The sequence below is a fragment of the Crotalus tigris genome, unplaced genomic scaffold (genome assembly GCF_016545835.1).
Source record: "Crotalus tigris isolate CLP2741 ecotype Arizona unplaced genomic scaffold, ASM1654583v1 scf7180000018650.477379, whole genome shotgun sequence".
NCBI lineage: Eukaryota > Metazoa > Chordata > Lepidosauria > Squamata > Viperidae > Crotalus > Crotalus tigris.
Window position 1 is genome coordinate 418,346 of NW_024097124.1, and position 22,395 is coordinate 440,740.

The window sequence follows — 22,395 nt, forward strand, 5'->3', positions numbered from 1 at the left end:
TGGATAAATACAGATCCCACCACCTACCTGGAAAAAACCACCAGATCCAAAATAAAAGCCTCCCACATTAGTGAAGAGATCCAGCAAAGAATCATTCCCAGAGAGAAATCATCCAGATGCCCCAAACTCTATGGTCTCCCCAAGATACACAAAGAAGGAACCCCACTCAGACCTATAGTCAGCTCCATAGGCTCATCTCTACAAAACCTAGCCAAATTTCTCGCCAAACAACTACAGCCCTATGTAGAATCCATCACCTCACATGTAAAAAAAACTCATTCCAATTTATAGAGATCATAAAGAAACAAAACTTACAGCCCAGCGACCTACTAGTGAGCTTCGATGTCATATCCCTCTTCACCCAAGTGCCTATCAAAGAAGCCTTGACAGCTATTCAAAACAAATATAACCCCCCCAAACTCATCTTAGATCTGACCAACCACTGCCTATCCAACACATACTTCATCTATAATGGACAAAAATACAAACAAACAGAAGGAGCACCCATGGGATCACCCCTCTCACCTGTCATTGCCAACCTCTACATGGAACCCTTTGAAACCCAAGCTCTAGAAAAATCGGATCACAAACCCAAACTCTGGCTCAGATACGTAGACGACACCTTCATAATCTGGCCACATGGGAAAGAAAAAAAAACTGGACAACGTCCTCACACACCTCAACAGCCTACACCCCAAAATACAGTTCACCATGGAAACAGAAGCTAACAACCAACTTCCCTTCCTGATGTCTTAGTCTACAAGAAATCCAATGGCTCCCTAGGACACACCATCTACCAGAAGAAAACACACACAAACCGCTATCTGCACGCTCTCTCACACCACCACCCAGCACAGATCAACTCCGTAGCCAAGACACTCATCTCCAGAACAAAATGCTTAGCTGACGAACAACACCTAAAAACCGAACTACACACTCTCACCAATGTACTAACATCCAATGGAGTCCAAAGAAATAAGATTACAAACCTAATCCAAAAAGAAACCCCCACTAAAATCCAAGACGAAGAACAAGAAAACGGCAAAGCCCTCCTCCCATACATAAAAGGCACCACAGACAGAATCAGTAAGATCCTCCATAAACACAACATCAAAACAGCATTCTGCACAAACAGAAAAATATCCACCATCCTTAGAAACCCCAAAGATAAAATTGACTTAGAAAATCAAGGAGTATATGAAATCCCATGCACTGCTTGTCCCAACACATACATCGGACAAACCAACAGAAGAATAAGTGCACGCATTGAAGAGCATAAGAACTCAGTCAAAAAAGACAAATCAACATCTTCCCTGGTCCAACACCTTAAAGCCACAGGACATGAAATTGACTTTAAAACTACCAGAACCATTGCCAAAAGTGAACATTTTAATAACAGAATAATCAGAGAAGCCATCGAGATAGAAAAACGCCCACACAGCATGAACAAGCGAGATGATACCTCCCGCCTACCAGCCATTTGGAAACCCGCCCTTATTGACAAACGACTCCCTAACACAAAAAATGATACCAGACCCACACTCACAAAAACCACACAGGATGTCACCACCACACATCCACGCAAAAAGCAAACCCAAAGCCACACCGATGATGAGGCACGACCACAAACCAGAAGCCAGACCACAGCTGCATCATTAGCCACTTTAAACCCCTCCAATTCATACATGAAGCAAACTGACACCCCCATGAAGATGAGGCACGACCACGAACGCGAAGCCAAAAAATAGCAAGGCAGCCCAAAATCTTAAACCCCCTGCAAATCAGACTAACCTGAGCACAACCAAACAGAACACTCCCCCAGCCAATCAGAGCACAGCCAACCCCCCAGCCAATCAGAGCACAGCCAACCCCCCAGCCAATCAGAGCACAGCCACGTCCTTAACCAATCAGAACACACCTCCACCCAATCAGAACACAGCCAAGCTCCCACCCAATCAGTTCATACCCCCACTGGCAGTTAAAAGGAAGAAACAGCTAAGACCACACATTGCTCCTCGAAGCATGAAGCTGAAAGCACTAGCCTGAAGATGACGAATGGGACTTTGTCGAAACGTCGCCAAGACACTTCCAATTTTATGCGGGAGAAAACCCGAACAACCAAAGACCTACATATATATATATTTCAACAGATGAAAAGGCCTATATATATATTGAGTTTTATAAAGGTAATAAAGGGATAGGGTCAAAAATGGTAAGACAAAGGGAAACATACAAAAAGGTTAGACCAGGGGAAAGGGGTAACACAAAAGTGGGATTAATCCCACAAAATAACATTGCTTCAGCAAGTCTACCAGTCCGGGTTTACATATTAAATCTTAATAATTACTCTTAGATAATTTTCAATATTCTCATGTAAATAACAAATTAGTCAATAGCTCTCATTCATTTCACTACTTAACAATGCTTAGTATTAATTAATTATAATCACTTTAAAATAATAATATATTACATATTAATTATAGTTTACCGTATTGTTTAAGATCACAAATATACAAAGAGGAAGAAGAAATAAGAACAAATTTATACAAATAATCATGGAATATAAATACAGATTATCAATTATCTCTTTAAATGTCATAACCTTTTCTCATTCTAGTGTGTTTCTAACCAATAATAAAAATTTCCCCATGTTTCAAAATAAATTGTATCTTCTTTCTCTTTCATTTCTAATGTCAATCTATCCATTTCTGCACATTCGAGTATTTTTGTTATTATAGTCTGATCAGAAGGTAAATTTTCATTTTTCCAAAACTGGACAAATATTATCCTTGCAGCTGTCAACACATGCAATATTAAATACCTAATATTCCTAACAAACAGAGTTTAAATTCTATCTGTATTTTAATCATCTTTTCTAACCACATGTGAATCTTAAACTAAAACTTTTTAGCATTAGGACATATCTACCAGAGATGGTAATAAGTGCCTGGTTGTTGTTTACATTTCCAACACATATTTGATACATTTTTAAACATTTTCTCTAATCTAACTGGTGTCATGTGCCATCTATAAAACATTTTATATAACTTTTCCTTATATGCAACTGCTTTAGTAAATTTAATATTTCGGTCCCATAGTTTTTGCCAATCTTCTAAATCTATAGAATAACCAAAATTCTTTGCCCACACTATCATTGTTCTTTTCACTTGTTCTTCCATCTTCCAATTTAGCAGGAATTTATAAGGTTTCTTAATCAGATTTTCATCTGTTTTCAAAAGTATTTTATCTAGTGGTGTCTGTTCTTTGTAGAATCCCATTTCTTTTACATCTTTTTCATATCTTGTTTGAATTTGCAAGTATGACCACCATGTTAGATCAATGCCAGTTTGTTGAAGTTCTTGCCTATCTTTAAGTTTTCCTTCTTTATCTAAAATGTCTTTATAGGCCACAAGTTTATCATAGTTAATTAAATTCGGATACGCAAATGCTTCCATTGTGGAAAGCCACTCAGGCATTTTCATATACATTTTTTTTTAACTATCTCCCACTCTGAGAGTAATACATTCCTTATGGCATGGGTTTGGAAGTATTGATGTGCTTTGTTTTTCTCGTACCAAAGGAAGGCATGCCACCCAGTTGTAAATCATGTCCCTCTAAGTAAAGAAGTCATTTATTTCTCAGTGTGATCCATTCTTTAAACCACAACAAAATAGTGGCTTGATAATAAAGTCTCCAGTCTGGGAGTCCAAAGCCCCCTCTGTCTTTTGATTCTTGTAGCAGTTTAATTTTGATTCTCGCTTTTTTCCCTTGCCATATAAATCTCATTATTGTTGCATTTAAGTCATCGAAAAATTTCTGGCTTAGTTTAACAGGAACCGTCTGAAATAAAAAATAACAGTTTAAGTAGAATATTCATCTTAATAATCACTATCCTTCCTAGTAATGATAATTGAAAGTTTTTCCACTTCTCCAAATCTATTTTTATTTGATTCAATAATTTTCCATAGTTATCTTCTTTTATTGTTATATATTTTGATGTTAAATAAATACCTAAGTATTTAAGTTTTTTAACTATCTGGAGATTTGTTTTTTCCACAAATTGAGCTTTCTGTTTTTCTGTTAAATTTCTTGTAAGTACTTTAGTCTTTTCCCTATTTATTTTCAACCCAGCCACTTCTCCAAATTCCTCTATTTTCTGCAATAATTTAGTGGCTGTTTCCAAAGGCTCCTCCAAGATAAAGGCCAAATCATCTGCAAAAGCTTGTAATTTGTATTTCTGATCTTTTATCTCCAGTCCTTTGATCTCCCCATCTTGTCTAATATTCCTGGCAACACTTCCAGTGTAAGAATAAATAACAAGGGAGACAGTGGACATCCCTGTCTTGTACCTTTCCTAATCTCAAAATTATCTTTATAGTCTTCATTTATAAGTATCTTTGCTGATTGTTTATTATAGATTGCTTGAATTGCATTTATAAAATTTTCACCAAAGTCCATCACTCGCAATTGATGAAACATAAATTGCCAGTTAAGATTATCAAAAGCTTTTTGTGCATCCAAAAATATCAATGCCATTTGTTTCCCCGGATGTTTTTCATAGTATTCTAACACATTTAAAATAATTCTTAAGTTATTCTTTATCTGTCTTTTAGGCAGAAAGCCATTTTGATCTGAATGAATAAATTCATTCAAAAATTTCTTCATTCTTTCTGCTATTATTGCTGTAAATATATTGTAGTCCACATTTAATAGTGATATTGGCCTATAATTTTTAATTTGTGTGAGATCAGTATCATCTTTGGGAATAAGAGAAATGTTAGCTTTTGTCCAGGATTTTGGTATTTTCACCCCCAAAAAAGTTTCATTACAAAGATCTTTCAATATCGGACTTATTATATCTTGTAAAGCTACATAAAATTCCACTGGTAAACCATCAGGCCCTGGAGTTTTATCTTTTTTGGTCTTTTTATAGCTGCAGTAATTTCCATCATTGTTATTTTCTCATTCAATATCTGTTGCATGTTCTCTAGTATCTTTGGAAGGTTTGCTTTTCTTAGGTATTCCTGTATTGCCTCCTTGGAAACCACCTCTGCCTGTGTCTCATAGTAAGTTTTAGCAATTTTTTAATGCGTCATTATGACAATGTATTTCACCTTTTGAGTCTTGCAAATTACTTATCAATTTTTTTCTCTTTCTTTTTTCAATCTATATGCAAGCCATCTTCCTGGTTTATTAGCATTTTCAAAGAAATTCTGTTTTGAATATTTTATCTATTGTGCCCTTGTCTCCACCTCCAATAAATTTAATTTGTGTTTTATTAATTCCATTTGTTTCTTCAGCTTCTTTTGTGGATCATTTTGTAACTCAAGTTCTAAATTCCTAAATTGTCCTTGCAGGTTAAGTTGTGTTTGTCTCTTTTCTTTATTCTTTTTAGCAAGGTAAGTTACAGCCAATCCTCTAAAATACGCTTTCGCAGTGTCCCAAAGATTTTGAATTGAAGTTTCTTCTTTTTTATTTATTTGAAGAAAGATTTCCATTTCTTTTGTTGCAAATTGTTAAAATTCTTTTTCTTTTAATATTGATTTATTCAATGACCATCTTAATTTTTTCCTAATTCCTTTCAAAGTCATTTTGATTGGATTATGATCAGCCCAAATATTGGGTTCAATTTCTACTTCTCGTATCATGGTCTTTAAATAATATGAAGTCCATATTGTATCAATTCTTGACCAGGATTTATGCCTATTTGAATAAAATGTATATTGTCTTTTCTCTGGATTCATTTCTCTCCATATGTCTTGTATACATAATTCATCTTTCATCTTTAAAAAAGACTTAGGTAGGATATTTCCCCTTTTTTCCCCCTTGTTTATAGTTTTTATAATCCCGTATTGCATCAACTATTACATTAAAGTCATCAAGTATGCAAAGATTTTGATAATTTAACTCCACTAATTTATCATATTATTGCTGGAAGAACTGATCTTGTTTCTCATTGGGAGCATATATTGCAACCATCAACATTTGTTTTTGATCCCATGTAATTTCCATCATTAGTATTCTCCTTTCTTCATCAAAATAAATTTGTTTTGGATTCATCTTTTCTTTTATATAAAATGCTATTCCTCTTTTCTTTTTCTGTTCTAAAGAAAAGTAAAGTTTGCCTATCTTTGGTTGTCCTAAAATTTTTGAATGCTGTCTTTTGATATGTGTCTCCTGAAAACAGATTATATCCATTTTCAATTTTTGTAGTCTGTTAAATATTTTACTCCCTTTTGATGGGGAATTAAGACCATTTATGTTTATTGAAAAAATTCCAATCTCTTTCATAGTTTCAGTTATATCTAGATCTCAATCTTCTAAGAGAGGTGGTCTGTCTCTGATCTCTCGGTCTTACATCTTCCTCTGTTTGTGTCTTTTTTGATTCTCCCTCCTCCAATTGTTTTGGTGCTCCTACACCCATCGTTTCTTCTGTTTTCTTGGATTTGGCATCGCCTTTTTCTAAAAAGGCTCTGTGGTTGTTAAAAAATTCCTCAGCTTGAAATGGAGTATCTATTCTATATCTTTTCGAGTCCCAGAAGATTAATAATCCCTCTGGGACCAGCCATCTAAAATTCACTCCTCTATTAAAAAATTTCCTTGTTAAAAAGTGGTATTCTCTTCGGGCTTCTCTTATCCTTCTTGGAATCTGTGTAAGAACTACAAGTTCTTTATCTTTATATTTCAGTGGTTGATCTCTTGTTCCTCTCAAGATCTCATCCCGTATAAATCTTTTAAGAAATCTTACATGAACCTCCCTGGGAACTCTATTTATTCTCGCATAGCTCAAATTCATTCTAAAATCCTGATCTATTTCTCTTTTCATTAAATCCTTTTCCATTCCAAGCAATTCCACTAATAATTCACTTATCAACTCCAACAAGTTCTTGTCTTTCTCTTCTACAATATTTTGAAATCTTAGAAAGTGTGAAATTATCCATCTCCATCACAGCGAAGCTGTCCTCTAATCCCACATTCGCCTGCACCAATCTCTGATTTTCCTCTTGTAATGCTTCAATTTTCTGATCAAAAACCACTGCCTTATCTTCAATTTTTTGCATTCTATTTTGAGTATCTAGCATTGCCTGTTGAAAATTTTCCATTTTTTGATCCATTTTAAGAAGATCGATTTTCAAGTCTTCATGATTTTTTTCCAAATCTTTTTTCAAATCAGCAATATTTTTAGATTGAGCAGAAATTGCCTGGAAGATTGCTTGAGTGTCAGTCAATTGAGGATCTTGTTGTAGAAAAGTGGTAATTGATTTCTGAATAGCTGGACTCACCGAGGTAGAAGCGGGGGCTGAGGAACCCTTCCTCACCCCTTTGGCTAAGTTTGAAGAACTCATCTTCTAATTATTGTATTTATTTGTAATCCACCCAAAAGCCTGATGGCTAATTATAATCCACCAGATAGCCCGAAGGCCACTTATAATCCACAGCTCTCCTATTACCAGGAGACAAGGCCAAGCATGATATTAACAAGAAAAAAAACCAAATCCTTTGGGGGAATAGAAGTAATAAAGAAAGAAGAACTCTCAAAAACCATCCACAAAGGGAACAAAAATAGGCAAAAAAGAGAAAGAAAATAAATAAAGTAGAATTTTTTTTTCTTTTTTTTTGAGACAAGGAAAAAAAAAGAAAAATAAAAACACGCCAAAAATAAGTCAATCTGTAAAAATGGGAGATAAAAAAACCCTCTCATAAAAAGAGGTAGGAGACTTCAAATACACAGCTAAAAAGTAAAAGTAAAAAATAAAACTAAAAGTTGTCAAAAAAGATGAGTAAAGTCCAAATTATAATCCAATCAAACTTTAATTCCAGAAAAAGCAAAGACAAGATTTTCCTTCTTCCCTTGTATTTTTCTTTGTTATGGAAAATATACAGCTAGCCAGCCCGTCAGATAGAGAGCTGAACAGTCTCTCACAGTAACCTCTAAACCAGTGGTTCTCAATCTTTTTAGACCGGCGACCCCGGTCATAAGCAGGCGGCGCGCATGCACGGCGCCGCCCCCTGCGCAGCACGCATGCACGGCACCGCCCCCTGCACGGCACGCATGCGCGGCACTGCCCCCCTGCACGGCACACATGTGCGGCGCCGCCCCCTGTGCAGCGCGCATGTGCGGCGCCGCCCCCTGCGCCGGCTGAGAAAAAAAATGGCAGATCGCGTTGTTTGGCGACCCCCGTGAAATGGTCGTTCGACCCCAAATGGGGTCGCGACCCACAGGTTGAGAACCGCTGCTCTAAACAAAGTTAAGAATGTCTGGGCATTCAGCCAACAGTCTGGGCATTCAGCCAAATTTCTATTGAATCCACAAAAAACAAAGTGAAGAGGAAAAAATGTTACCTTGTAACCACCAGGGAAGCACTGATTCTTCTTTCCCAGGGTTTTTTTTTTTTTGAAAAAGGAAAATTCAGAGCAAAAATAGAGTTTTAAAAGTTATAGCAAATAAAAAATAATTAGGTTAGCTTTCCAACTAAATCCTCTTTAATTTTTTAGATTTCTCCAGCCAGAGGCCAAATTTAAAATAGTCCCAGTTAAGTTTCTTCCTTAGCAATGGAGTTGCTTAAAACACTGCCTATGAGGGAGGGGATGGAAAAAAAACCCCTCTTCCTTCCCTCCCTCAAGCTTCCAGCTTTTCATTAAAGATAGGTACTTCCACCAAAAGTCCCATTTCAACAAAGAGCAGAAAAGAGTCTCACCGGACCGGCTGCTTGCTGTCAAAATCAGCTGTTTTCTGTTCCCCACGATCATCTGTTAATGGAGGCTCTCATAAATGCGATCCTCCTTTCTTGTTGAAGATGTTTTAATTTGAATTTCAGCACTGAACTCAGGGTTGGATTTTATGGTTTCCATAATAAAGGTAAAAAGATTTCCCCTGTCCAGTCATGTCCAGCTTTAAGGGGTGGTACTCATCTCCATTTCCTAGCTTCCGTGGCCATGTGGCCAGCATGACTCTATGCTGAGGCTCATGGAACACGGTTACCTTCCCACCAAAGTGGTACCTATTTATCTACTCGCGTTTGCTGCTTTCATATTGCTAGTTGGGTAGGAGCTGGGGCTGGAACAAGAGCTTGGTCTTGAACCCAGGCTGTCTGCTTTCCAGCGGACAAGCTCAGCGGTTTTAACCATCTTGTTCTTTTTGGATTCTATTTCGTTACTTTATATGTATTTCTGTATGAGTCATTTTTGAGAGTCTGGATTGTCAGAGGGACTGTTTGTCTGAAACCAGAACCCCTACTTTAGTTCAAGAAGCCAACAAAGTAAAAATAATTGCCTTCAACAAATGATTCTAATGGAGGGAGCTTGATGCATTCTGGAAGATAAATTTATACAGCTAGTCCTTGATTTACAACAGTTCATTTAGTGACTGTTCAAAGTCACAACGGCACTGCAAAAAAGTGGCTTATAACCATTTTTCACACTTATGACCATTGCAGCATCCTCATGGTGATCAGAATTCATATGCTTGGCAACTGGTTCATATTTTTGACAGTTGCCATGTCCTGGGATCATGTCATCACTTTTTGTGGTCTTTTGACAAACAAAGTCAATGGAAACTAGATTCATTTAACAAACTCACTTGACAACTGTGCTAAGAAAAGTTATAAAATGGAGCAAAACTTACTTAACAAACATTTCACTTAGTGACAGAAATGTTGAGTTCAACTGGGGTTTTAAATCGAGGACTACCTGTATATTGTTCTCTTCGATTGACTACTTATCAGTTGGTGTTGGTGCAGGAAGTCCTCAAGTTACAATCACAGTTGGAACTGGAATTTCTATTGTAAGTTGTTATGGTGGTAAGTCAAGTTGCACCTGGTTTGACCACATTTTTACAGCAATCATTAAATGAATTGCATGGTTGTCCTAAAGGTGCTTTTTTAGGAGGCAACTGGGGTTTCTTGTTTTTCTTTGAAGACATTTTGCTTCTCATCCAAGAAGGTGTCTCAGCTCTGACTGGATGGTGGGGAATGGAAGGATGTCATGGTTCCGACAGATGAAACTCTTCAAAGAACTTCAACACATTGTTTACCTTAAAGAATCTTTATTCGAGTAGCATAGCATCAGTATGTACATAGGCGGAGCCAAAATCTGAATTCTCCTCCCCTCAGCACATAGTATCAAAGCATAATTCCCTCCTCTAATTAACAGTCATAAATTTATTTATTTATTTTATTTATGAGACTTATATACCGCTTTAAGTGCAAGCACTCTCTAAGCGGTGTACACCAGTAAGCAATGTATATATATTTACATTGCCCCCAACAATCTGGGTCCTCACATTCTCCAATTAGTTTGAAATGCAGGCTTTCCCTCCAGTTTTTCAACCCGCCATTTCTTATCATCTCTTATTCAAACAATCTTGGTTCTCACACTAGTTACAGTATTGTTATATCTAACTAAACTCCCATGCACATTCCTCCCTGCTCCAGTATCATCTAATTCTAACTCTAATTCTAAGAGTAAAACACAAAAAGGAAAATGGTTGCATCTCCATATGTTGTCAAAGCAAGAACATCTGCTGTTAGCAACGTGGACAAAGGATTTATAGTCCTTGCAGACAGCTGGTGCTACCTCAGTGGTGCTTATTGCCAAAACTTGTTGAAAATAATTTGTAAATTGTGATCATGTGACTGCAGGATGCTGCAACTGGTCATAAGTTCGAGACAGTTGCAAATGTCTGATTTGCAATCATATGACTGCAAGAAAAGAGACCAGGAAGAGATTGGCTTCTGATCAATTTTCTAGGAACTAATGATTTCTATTTTTTTTTATTTTAGTCTTCATGAAATTGTTTCCATGGTGCAGAGTGAATACAGATGTATTTCCAGGCAACACTTGGTGGAAATTTAGGAAAACCTGCTACAAAATTATAAAACACAATTGGTTTGAATCCTTTATTATATTCATGATATTACTGAGTAGTAGTGCTCTGGTAAGTTTACTATACTTTGAATTACCTCTGCTTTTCTTTAGCTTCTGTTGTTAATAAGACACTTATTAATAATACAGATACTTTTTAATAATAATAAAGATACTTTTGTATTCCCAGTAACATCTCTCTCTCATTCTCTATCATTTATCATCTATCATCTACATCTATCATCTAAGAATTAAAAGTATATTTATTATTAATAAATAGTATCTATAATTATTATTATTCAATGCACTTTGATATGAAAATTTTGTCCTGGTATTTGCTGTTTATTTGGTCTCAATATGCAATCTAGAACTTCTCGGTGACAGCTACCTCATGATGTGATCCATTTTGTTGAAGCCACTTCTGAAGCCTTTCTGTTCCTTTGGCTATGCATCATTTAATGTTCTGAATATTCTTTCTGCTATTATCTTATTGAAAATTTTGCAGATGACTGAAAGAAAGCTTATTGGGTCATAGTTCTTTAAATCATCTTGGGCCACTTTCTCATGTATAAGAATAACTTCAGCGTTTTTCCATGCATCGGATGTTTTTTCTTCTCTGAGGCATTTTGACTATAGTTTTGTTAGTATCGTGTGTAAACTGTGACCACTAGCTTTCAGCATTTCAATTATAACACAGTCATTTCCTGAAGCTTTGCCATTTTTTATGGCACTTGATATTTCCTCCACTAGGATATCAGCATTTCCTCTTTCGTGGGTGTTGTTACTTTTGAGAGATCTTGATCTTTGTATAGTTCTGAATAGAATTTTCCACTATTTTCATTTACCCACACAAGCACTCTTCACTTCATCAAGGCCCCAATCATAGAAGGAGAAATAGTTTATTAAAAGGGGTTCAATAAGTTTTAAAAAAACAGAATACTACAAGGTGGAAATGGGATCATCTTAGTCCAAAAGTCCAAAATCCTTCTCCAGAATGGCACACTCATTGGAACCCTTGGCCAGTCAACAGAGTCAACTTTTGAGGTTCTTACGGAAGGCCAAAATGGTGAGAGTGTATTCCAGAAGGTAGGAGCCACAATAGAAAAGACCCTTCTCCTGGATCCCACCAGTTAGAATCCCATAAGTGATAGGGTCTGCTGCATGCACCTTCTGTTATCATAGCAGATTGGAACTGTCCTTATCAGCTAAGCTAGAATAGAGTAGAGTAGAATAGAATAGAGTAGAATAGAGTAGAATAGAGTAGAACAGAAGATAGAGAATGAAATGGAATGGAATAGAGTAGGGTAGGGTAGGGTAGGGTAGGATAAGGTAGAGTATATAGAGTAGAATAGAGTAGAACAGAAGATAGAGAGTGGAATGGAATGGAATAGAATACAATAGGGAATAGAATAGAACAGAATAGAATAGAAAAGAATAGAATAGAATATAGAGAATGGAATGGAATGGAATAGAATAGAATAGAATAGAATAGAATAGAATAGAATAGAATAGAATAGAATAGAATAGAATAGAATAGAATAGAATAGCTTTATTTGGCCAAATGTGATTGGACACACAAGCAATTTGTCTCCAATGCATAAACTCTCAGTGTACATACAAACAGCAAAGTAATGCAATCATAGGATATCAACAGGAGAAGGTAATAGAAAAATTGAGAAAGATCATAGTAATACAGTCTCCTCCATGGGTAAATATACTTAGACATAATATACAACACTTAAGGATTAGGTGTTCAGTAGAGTGATGGCATAATGGGGAAAAAATTTCTTTATGACTAGATCTCTTAGCATGCAATGCCCTATAGTGCCTTCCCAAGGGAGAAATTGGAACAGTTTATGGCCAGGATATGAGAATCTATAGAAACAATATTTGATTTTATTATAGTCTAAATCACACCTGATTTATAATTCCAGATCTTTGAAGACATTTACCTTGATACAAAGAAAACCATAAAAAGCATTCTTGACTATGCCGATGTATTCTTTTTCTGTATATTTTTCTTGGAGATGCTTCTCAAATGGGTGGCCTATGGCTTTAGAAAATATTTTACTGACGGCTGGTGTATTCTTGATTTCTTTATTGTAATTGTAAGTACCATGTATTTATTTGTTTATGTGCACTGCTGCAATGTGGAAATAGGCAAAGTAGTATAGAAATACATATAAAAACCACTAACATTTCCTATACCTAGTAAAATAAAGTTCAGTGTAGAGCAGGCATGTCAAACTCGCGATGTCATGTGACGTCATGTGACATATCGGAGCTTTTTTGCCATTGCCGGCAATGGGGTGGGTGCGGCTCCGATATGATGAAACCGCCCCGCGGGCCGGTAGTTTGATGCCCCTGGTGTAAAGAAATGTAAGATTTTATACGTAGGCAACAAAAACAAATGTACAAGTACAGATTAGGTGAAACTTGGCTCAATAAAAGTAACTGCAAGAGGGATATTGAAGTACTAGTGAACAATCACTTACATATAAACCAGCAATGTGTGGCAGCAGCCAAAAAAGCCAACATAGTCCTAACTGGAGGATAGAATCAAGATCACATGAAGTACCCCTTTATAAGGCTTTGGTAAGACCAGACTTGGAATATTGCATCCAGTTTTGGTCGTCATGATATAAAAAAGATATTGACATCTAGAAAGAATGCAGAGAAGAGCAACAAAGATGACACCCCAAGGTTCTCAAGGAACTGGCAGATGTGATCTCAGAACCACTGAACTATATTTTTCAAAGATCTTGGAGCACTGGGGAACTACCAGAGGATGGAAAAGAGCTGATGTAGTTCCCATCTTCAAAAAAGGAAAAAAAATGGATCCAGGAAATTACAGACCTATCAGCCTGACCTCAATACCTGGGAAGATTCTGGAAAAGATAATCAAACAATGAATCAGCAAACACCTAGAGGCAAATAAAATCACTACTAAAAGCCAACATGGATTTGTCAAAAACAGATCATGCCAGACAAACCTTATTGCATTCTTTGACCAAGTGATAGAATTAGTGGATCAGAGGAATGCTGTGGATATAATTTACTTGGACTTCAGTAAGGCATTTGATAAAGTAGATCACAACCTACTACTCGATAAGATAGAAAAAAGTGGGTTAGACAGCATCACCACCAGATGGATTCGTAGCTGGCTGACCAGCCACACTCAGCGAGTGGTCCTCAATGGAACTGCATCTACATGGAGGGAAATGTGTAGTGAAGTGCCCCAGGGCTCTGTTATAGGCCCAGTGCTCTTCAACATCTTCATCAACTATTTGGATGAGGAGATAGATGGGGAACTCATAAAATTTGCGGATGACACCAAGCTGGCAAGAATAGCCAACATTCCAGAAGACAGGCTTAAGCTACAGGAGGGACCTGGACAGACTTGAACACTGAGCGCTATCTAACAAAATGAAATTCAATGGTGAAAAAAGTAAGGCTCTACATTTAGGCAAGAAAAACCAAATGTACAGGTATAGTATAGGGGGTACCTTGCTCAATAGTAGTAACTGTGAGAGAGATCTCAAAGACCTAGTGAACAATCACTTAAATGTGAGCCAGCAGTGTGCTGCAGCTGCCAAAAAAGCCAACTCAGTGCTGGGCTGCATTAACAGAGGGATAGAATCAAGATCACGTGAAGTATTAATACCGCTTTACAATGCCTTGGTAAGGCCACACTTGAAATACTGCATCAGTTTTGGTCACCACGATGTAAAAAAGATGTTGAGACTCTAGAAAGAGTACAGAGAAGAGCAACAAAGATGATCAGGGGACTGGAGGCTAAAACATATGAGGAACGGTTGCTGGAATTGGGTCTGTCTAGTTTAACAAAGAGAAGGACGAGGGGGGACATGATAGCAGTGTTCTAATATCTCAGGGGCTGCTACAAAGAAGAGGGAGTCAAACTATTCTCTGAAGTGCCTGAGGGTAGGACAAGAAGCAATGGTTGGAAACTAATCAAGGAGAGAAGCAACTTAGAACTAAGGAGAAACTTCCTGACAGTGAGAGCAATTAACTAGTGGAACAACCTCTCCAGAAGCCGTGAATGCTCCAACACTGGAAGTTTTTAAGAAAAGACTGGACAGCCATTTGTCCAAAATGGTATAGGGTTTCCTGCCTGAGCAGGGGCTGGACTTGATGACCGGCTGCATGAATTGGGTATGTCTAGTGTAGTAAAAATAATGGCTAGGGATGACATGACAGCAGTGTTCCAGTATTTGAGGGACTGCCACAAAGAAGGGAGGAGGTCAAGCTGTTCTCCAAAGTGCCTGAAGACTGACAAGAAGCAACAATGAAAATGAATCAAAGAGAGAAGCAACCTGGAATTAAGGAGAAACTTCCTGACAGTGAGAATAATCAACCAGTGGAACAGTTTGCCTTCAAAATTTGTGGGTGCTCCATCACTGGAGGCTTTAAAAAATATTTTTTTATTATTTTATCATATAGATAAAAAGATAAAATACAAAACAGTAAAACTAACAAACAAAACAAAACAAAAACATACATTCAGCCCTAACAACAACAAAAAAAGAAAAAAATGTGTCAAAAAAGAGGAAAAATGATTTCGGACTCATTTGTTCTCATCAGCTAACCACACCCTTTATGAGTCTCCCACTTAAATCTTTAACTTTTGTCAGCAAAAAAGAAATCTGAATTTGGGTCCATCGCTATTCTCCCCCCCTCGTTCCTGGGAGGGGCAGCCCCCTGTTCGCGTTCACTAAACGGTCTGGACGCGGTAAACACGAACGGGGGGCTGCCCAATTATGAACTAACCAGCAATGGACTGTCACTCATGCAACTCATGCTCCCAGGAACGAGGGGGGGGGGAGAATAGCGATGGACCCAGTAAAGCACAAATTGAAATGACACCTATAGAAAGGAATGGGAAGAGGAATGGAATACTCGAACCAAAATTGCAAAAGATGGGGGGATCGGACCGTAACTCGACTGGGACAACCAAAGGAACCAAAAAGAAACGGGGATAACATTCATACACCCCAGCAAGCAGAACTATGGACAGAAGGTTGGTGGAAGGAAGACAACCACTACCCACAAGGGAAGTGAAAGGACTCCGGCCAATTCCAGGATTAGTGAAAGGGATATGCGCGATGGAACACAGAAAGGAAGTGAGAAAGAACTACACTCTGATGTAAGACACACACTCAAATTACAGCACGCTCAGCTGGGTCCCGTAACACGGTCTAGGAGCCGAGTGCAGATGATTAGTGGTTGCATATAAGCTTTCCCCAAAACTGCCTTTTATACCCTGACAATGTCAAGAGCTCTTGACAAAAGCTAGGTTTAGCAAATAAATTTTCTACATTTTTATTCTCTTGGTGATCAACTTTTATTTGATATATATATACATACATACACACACACACACACACACACACACACACACACACATATAAGTATCTTGGTGACATTTCAACGAGGTCCCACTCGTCATCTTCAGGCTGGGGTCTTCGGCTTTGTGCTTGTGCGAGCAAAGTGTGATCGGAGCTGCCGTCTTTCTATAAATATTGGTGGGAATGTGTAGAGTGCTGGCTTAGTTGCTGTAGGAGGGTTGGTTGGCTGTGTTGGAGTTATTGTTTGTGGATTGTTTGGCTGTTTCATAACATCCTGAGTAGCTGAGGTGCTGCTGTGTGCCCATTAATCTTTTGTGTTGTAACGACCTGGGTAATGGATGTTACAACACAGCCTACCAACACAGAACTAAGGATATCACTACACTAGATCTCAGGATGTCATCACACAACCTATTACCCAGGTCGTTACAACACAAAAGACTAATGGGCACACAGCCAGCACCTCAGCTACTCAGGATATTACGAAACAGCCGAACAATCCACAAACAATAACTCCAACACAGCCAACCAACCCACCTACAGCAACTAAGCCAGCACTCTACACATTCCCACCAATATTTATAGCAGTGGTTCTCAACCTTTTTAATGCCGCGATCCCCAACCAGTCGTAAGTTGAGGACTACTCAACCGGTCGTAAGTCGAGAACTACTCAACTGGTGCAGCACCGTTTGCAGAATGGGACTTTTGGCGGGCTCAGCAGGGCAGAGACAGCCTGGACAATTCCTATTGGCTTTTGAAAGCCAATAGAATTAGACTCTGTTCAAGAGAGTCTATTCTACTGGCTTTCAAAAGCCAATAGAATAAAAGGGAGTAGCACAGCTAAGGAAAAGGGGGAAAAAAAGGCGGACTGCATTGTTTGGTGACTCCCGTGAAATGGTCGTTCGACCCCAAATGGGGTCCCTACCCACAGGTTGAGAACCACTGATTTATAGAGAGATGGCAGCTCCGATCACACTTTTCTCACACAAGCACAAAGCCGAAGACCCCAGCCTGAAGATGACGAGTGGGACCTTGTCGAAACATCGCCAAGTATAATTTTATATACTTTAGAAATCAAATGGTCATCTCCACAACATAAATTAATGTCCAGTTCGGATTTAATTCCTATGAAAACAAAACTTTTTAAAATCAGATTTAAAACTTTCAAAAATTATATAATAATTAAACCAGTCGCAAGCAAATCCTTCACTTACTAATTGTTCTCTTGCCCTTATCTTAAATCACTCTTTTCCAAATATCAATAAGTCTTGATATGTCAGCCGTTTACATTCCAATATCTACCTCTGAGATGATAGCCAAAGAAAGTGGCACTTTATCACTTGAGGCTTTTGAAAAATGACTAGACGACTGTTTGTCTGAAATGGTATAGGACAGGGGTCTTCAAACTTGGCCCTTTTATGACTTGTGGACTTCAACTCGCAGAATTCCTCAGCCAGGCACACTGAGGAATTCTGGGAGTTGAAGTCCACAAGTTATAAAAGGGCCAAGTTTGAAGACCCCTGGTATAGGATCTCCTGCTTGAGCAGGGGCTGGATTAGAGGACCTTCAAGGTCCCTTCCAACTCAGATGTTCTATGATTCTAAGCTAGTGAAGGCAATAGATGGAGAGAATTAACTAAACAGGAATGGGAATAGGGGAGAAGAAATTGTAGGTCAGGGCTTTTATAACAGATATACAATTGATGTTTGCTGAGTTATTTAGCATGGTTTTTCTTGAAAGTAAATCAGAATCACAAGGTTGTCTTCTGTGGCTGAATTGTACTTTTCTTGTTTTTCACAGGTTTCTTTGCCTATGTCAAGAGGTGCATCAAAGACGAGACAGTGTGATAGTAATATCTCCACAAAATCTCTAAGAACATTGAGGGCCCTGAGACCTCTCCGAGCATTGTCTAGATTTAAAGGAATAAAGGTATTAAATCTTCCTTCCTTCCTTCCTTCCTTCCTTCCTTCCTTCCTTCCTTCCTTCCTTCCTTCCTTCCTTCCTTCCTTCCTTCCTTCCTCCCTCCCTCCCTCCCTCCCTCCCTCCCTCCCTCCCTCCCTCCCTCCCTCCTTCCTTCCTTCCTTCCTTCCTTCCTTCCTTCCTTCCTTCCTTCCCTTTTCCAGAGATTATGGTTCAAATATGGTGTGCCTGTCTTTTGGAACAATATTTTGTTTTATTTCAGAGGAACAGGACTGACACATTGTTTCAGCCATGGATCCTTCTCATTCTGTTTTGAGTATTGCAGGAATATTGGCAAACACTTAAGAGTCCAAGGAAGATAAAAATGAAAAATATTTGCTGCTACCCTAATCAAATTCGGCCATATATTTGAATAATGCTGCTTTACCTAGCATACATTGCTTTTGGATTGAGAATTTATTATTCAAAATACTGCCCGGTGTGTTTGAGGAAGGAAATTGTCCTCTGGATATATAACAGCACCTGCCTCTGTCTGACGTGATTTGCAATTTTTAACTCATGAATTCTACAGTAATTTTTTTTTAGTTCATCTGCTTTTCTCCCAGATTCTCTTCATTTTTAATGAAGGAGAAGGGAAACATTTAGAAACTTCAGCTGTAAGCTTAATAACAGGACATGGATTGTTTATCGAGATTTATTAAGATATGTATAAGCAAAAAAAATGTATTTATAAATGCGATAATGAAGTTTTTACTGAGTTTGATACAATTAGAAGTTTACTAGCTTAAATATGAATTAGCAAATGTGAAGGGAAACAGAGAAGAAATATTTGATGATGTAATCTGAGATACCTACTAAAGATTTTGTTATTGAACTTTCGTTTAACCCAATCAGCACGTTGCCTTCCAAATACACAAATGTAAAACTGGAAAACTAATAATATATATATATATATATATATATATATATATATTAAAAAAAAACTTCAGCTGGTCTAGAATGCACTGGTATGTACAGTTTGGGATGGACCAAGATTTGTCCAAGTAGGGAGGTTATTCTACAGGACAGTGTTTCTCAACCTTAGCAAGTTTAAGATGTGTGGACTTCAAGAATACTCATTTGTTCGTACTACAGGTGGTCCTCGACTTACAACAGTTCATTTAGTGACCATTTCAGTGACCAGCACTAAAAAAAGTGACCGCTTTTCACACCTACTGTTGTTGGAGCATCCCCACAGTCACGTGATCAAAATTCAGACACTTGGCAACTGGACTCATATTTACATGATAATTGCAGTGTCCCAGGATCATGTGATCCCCTTTTGCGACCTTCTAACAAACAAAGTCAATGGGGAAGCCAGATTCACTTAACAACGGTGTTGCTAGTTTAACAACCGCCATGATTCACTTAACAAACGTGGCAAGAAAAGTCATCAAATGGGGCAAAACTCATTTTACAAATTTCTCACTTAGCAGCATAAATTCTGGGCTCAATCTGGTCGTAAATCAAGGACCACCTGTACTATGTATCCTTGCAATGGGAATTGATTGTGTACCTCCATTTTTTTTTTCTATAAGGTTGTTGTGAATGCCCTTGCTGGTGCCATCCCTTCCATTGGAAATGTGCTTCTTGTCTGCATTGTACTCTGGCTCCCCTTTAATATCTTGGGAGTGCAGCTGTTTGGAGGGAGATTTTCATGCTCGAAATTTGAAACTAAGAATAATTGTGTTAACAGCCCTATCAACTTTGATCATGTTGGGAATGGGTACCTGGCTCTCCTTCAGGTGGTATGTTTAATAAAATGGATATTAAATATCTTTTGTAAGGTGCACAGGTACAGCCAGAATATGTTATTAATAGCAGCTTGTTGAAAGTTGATTTGTGGGGAAATTTGCTTAGAAAGAAAAAGCTTTGAGGAGCGCTTAAAAAAAAAAACCTGTGCTGGGAAAAGAACAAAAAAGACAAAATACCTTGGTGCTACACACAAAGTCCAAATGTAATCCTTTGTGTTCAGACTGCAGGGCAGAACAGTAGATTGATTATGGTTAGTAGCAGCAATGATAGGTTCTGTAGTTATCTAAACCCAGTATTTCATAAAACAGAGAAATGAATCTTGCAGGTATATTATAAATAAAATTAGTAACAGTCATAATTAAAGTCCCTTAATTTTAGCAGCAAAAATATAGACAACTTTATCTAATAAAAAAGGAGTTGAGTCTTACTGCCTTAAGGAAAAATTGGTCATCTGTTTGTTTGTTTTTTTATTTTACGTATCAGGCAAAGCATGATTCTCTTTTAATTATTCTTCCTGTCAACCAGGTGGGATGGTAGAACTAAGTCTATGTATTTCCTTCATGTTTTGGACATCAAAAGAGGCAGATGGATCAAGGGAAGTGTATACGGTCTTCCCTTCTTAATTTTCTGTGATCTTTCATTTCAAATTCAGATCCTCTATCCAATTGTAATATTTCAAATGAATAAGACAAGACAATTAGATGCTTAAAGTGACAGCATAATAAATAAACTATGGGAATAAAATAAAAATACAGTAAGGTGTGGGAAATGTAGCTCCATTATTTTATATTCCTATGTTTTGTCCAAGAAAATTGAATGCTTATTATCTGCACCTATATATTTCTGAAGAAAAAGAAGCAAATGGATTGTTTTTTAAGTGCATAAGAGGTCCTGTAGTGGCAGACTGGGGAAAGGTTGTAATGATTGTGAGAACACAGTAAGGTCTATTAGACAAATCAAGGAGAAAAAGCATAGAAAACTTTAATAATTTGGCTTAATAATATCTCCATTTATTTTTTCCAGGCAACATTTAAAGGCTGGATGGAAATTATGTATGCTGCAGTAGATTTACCCACTGACGTAAGCTATGAAAAAGAACTTGCAATATTGCTTTTTTTCAGATATCTTCCTGTTCAGTTAGCAATCTTGTACTATTGTTGAAGGAAAAGTCTTCATCCTGGTTCAGTCCAAGCCGGGAATAAACAATATGGTGACTGCTTTAGAAAGAAGATTGCAGTTTATTGAAGAGGAAAGCCAGGCAGAAAGATGGCTCTGGAAGAAAAGAGAGAGAGCCACATGTAGGGAGTGGGTTTTTATATCCTCTGGGGCTCTTGAGGTTGTTTCCTGAGGCTTTGTATTTCCTGTGTCATGTATTTTGACCTGTGTTCCTTTGGAATCTTTTGGTTAATCCTATTATGTCCTATTTTAGAGTTTGGGTGGGGTATGTAGATTTTAAGTGTCTTTGTCTTCTTAATCTTCTAGCTGGGGGCCTCCAATCTTCCTGGAGGGTTTACATCTGCATTTCTACAGAGCTGGTTTCTGCTTGGGGGGAAGAAGACTTAGGACTGTTAAGAAAAACTGGGCATGCTTTTCTGCCTCTTTAAGATCCTTTGAGGAAATATATTTTTCTGCCCTTTTAATATTTCCTTCTCTGAGGGGCTGACTTCCCACACTATTGTCCCCAAAACTTTAGTTTTCCAACTTGAGCATCAGAGAAGCTCAGAGATAACATTAGCAGATCTTAAAAACTGATCAACATTGTGGCTAAGAACAGTAAGAAACTGATATTAGTCAGCTGACATTGTTTAGGTACAAGTTTGGGATTAAATACTAAAAAATAAGAATATTCAAATTCCCTTCCAAATTTGAGAAATGCTACTTTGCAGTGGTGGGATTCAAATATGTGAACAATCGGTTCTCTGTGTGGATGCCACTTCCAGAAGTCCATTCTGGGCCTGGGCAACCAAAAATTAGCTACCAGTTCTGCCAAAGTGGTGTGAACCAGCTGAATCCCACCACTGCTACTTTGGCTGTAAATGTTTATGATACGTAAAAAGCTCATCTGTTAAATCAGTGGCAAAGAAAAATTTTAAAATACATAGGTTCACACTTAGTGTAAAAACAGGATTTTTTTTTAAACTCATGTTTCGTTAAGGCATAATATCTGGGGTCACACATCTTGATAAGCCATCGTGGGTCAGATCAGATTAACAAGAAGGACTCTATGCTATAGTCTAGCATGAAGCATGAATCAGCCATTTTCTGCAATGGCACCTCCTGCAGCTCATGGATAGAATACGGAAGTGGAATGTCCCGCCTTCAGAAGTTGTGGGTGCTCCATCACTGGAGGTTTTTACAGAGCTTGGATAGCTATTTGTCTGGAAATGTGAACCTCCTGCTTGAGAAGGAGGTTGGGCTAGAACAGGGCTTTTCAACCAGTGGTACGGGTACC

The 22,395-nt window shown here is 37.8% G+C and overlaps 1 protein-coding gene across 1 annotated transcript in view; it reads left to right on the plus strand.

The window, feature by feature from the left end:
- LOC120313374 (sodium channel protein type 5 subunit alpha-like) overlaps window positions 1-22,395 on the plus strand; it is a 69,247-nt gene that overhangs the window by 34,175 nt on the left and 12,677 nt on the right. Inside the window, exons 12-14 of the mRNA XM_039355250.1 lie at window positions 10,782-10,936; window positions 19,826-19,936; window positions 20,967-21,023. Coding sequence (XP_039211184.1) covers window positions 10,782-10,936; window positions 19,826-19,936; window positions 20,967-21,023 — 323 coding nt within the window. The remainder of the gene's footprint in view (window positions 1-10,781; window positions 10,937-19,825; window positions 19,937-20,966; window positions 21,024-22,395) is intronic.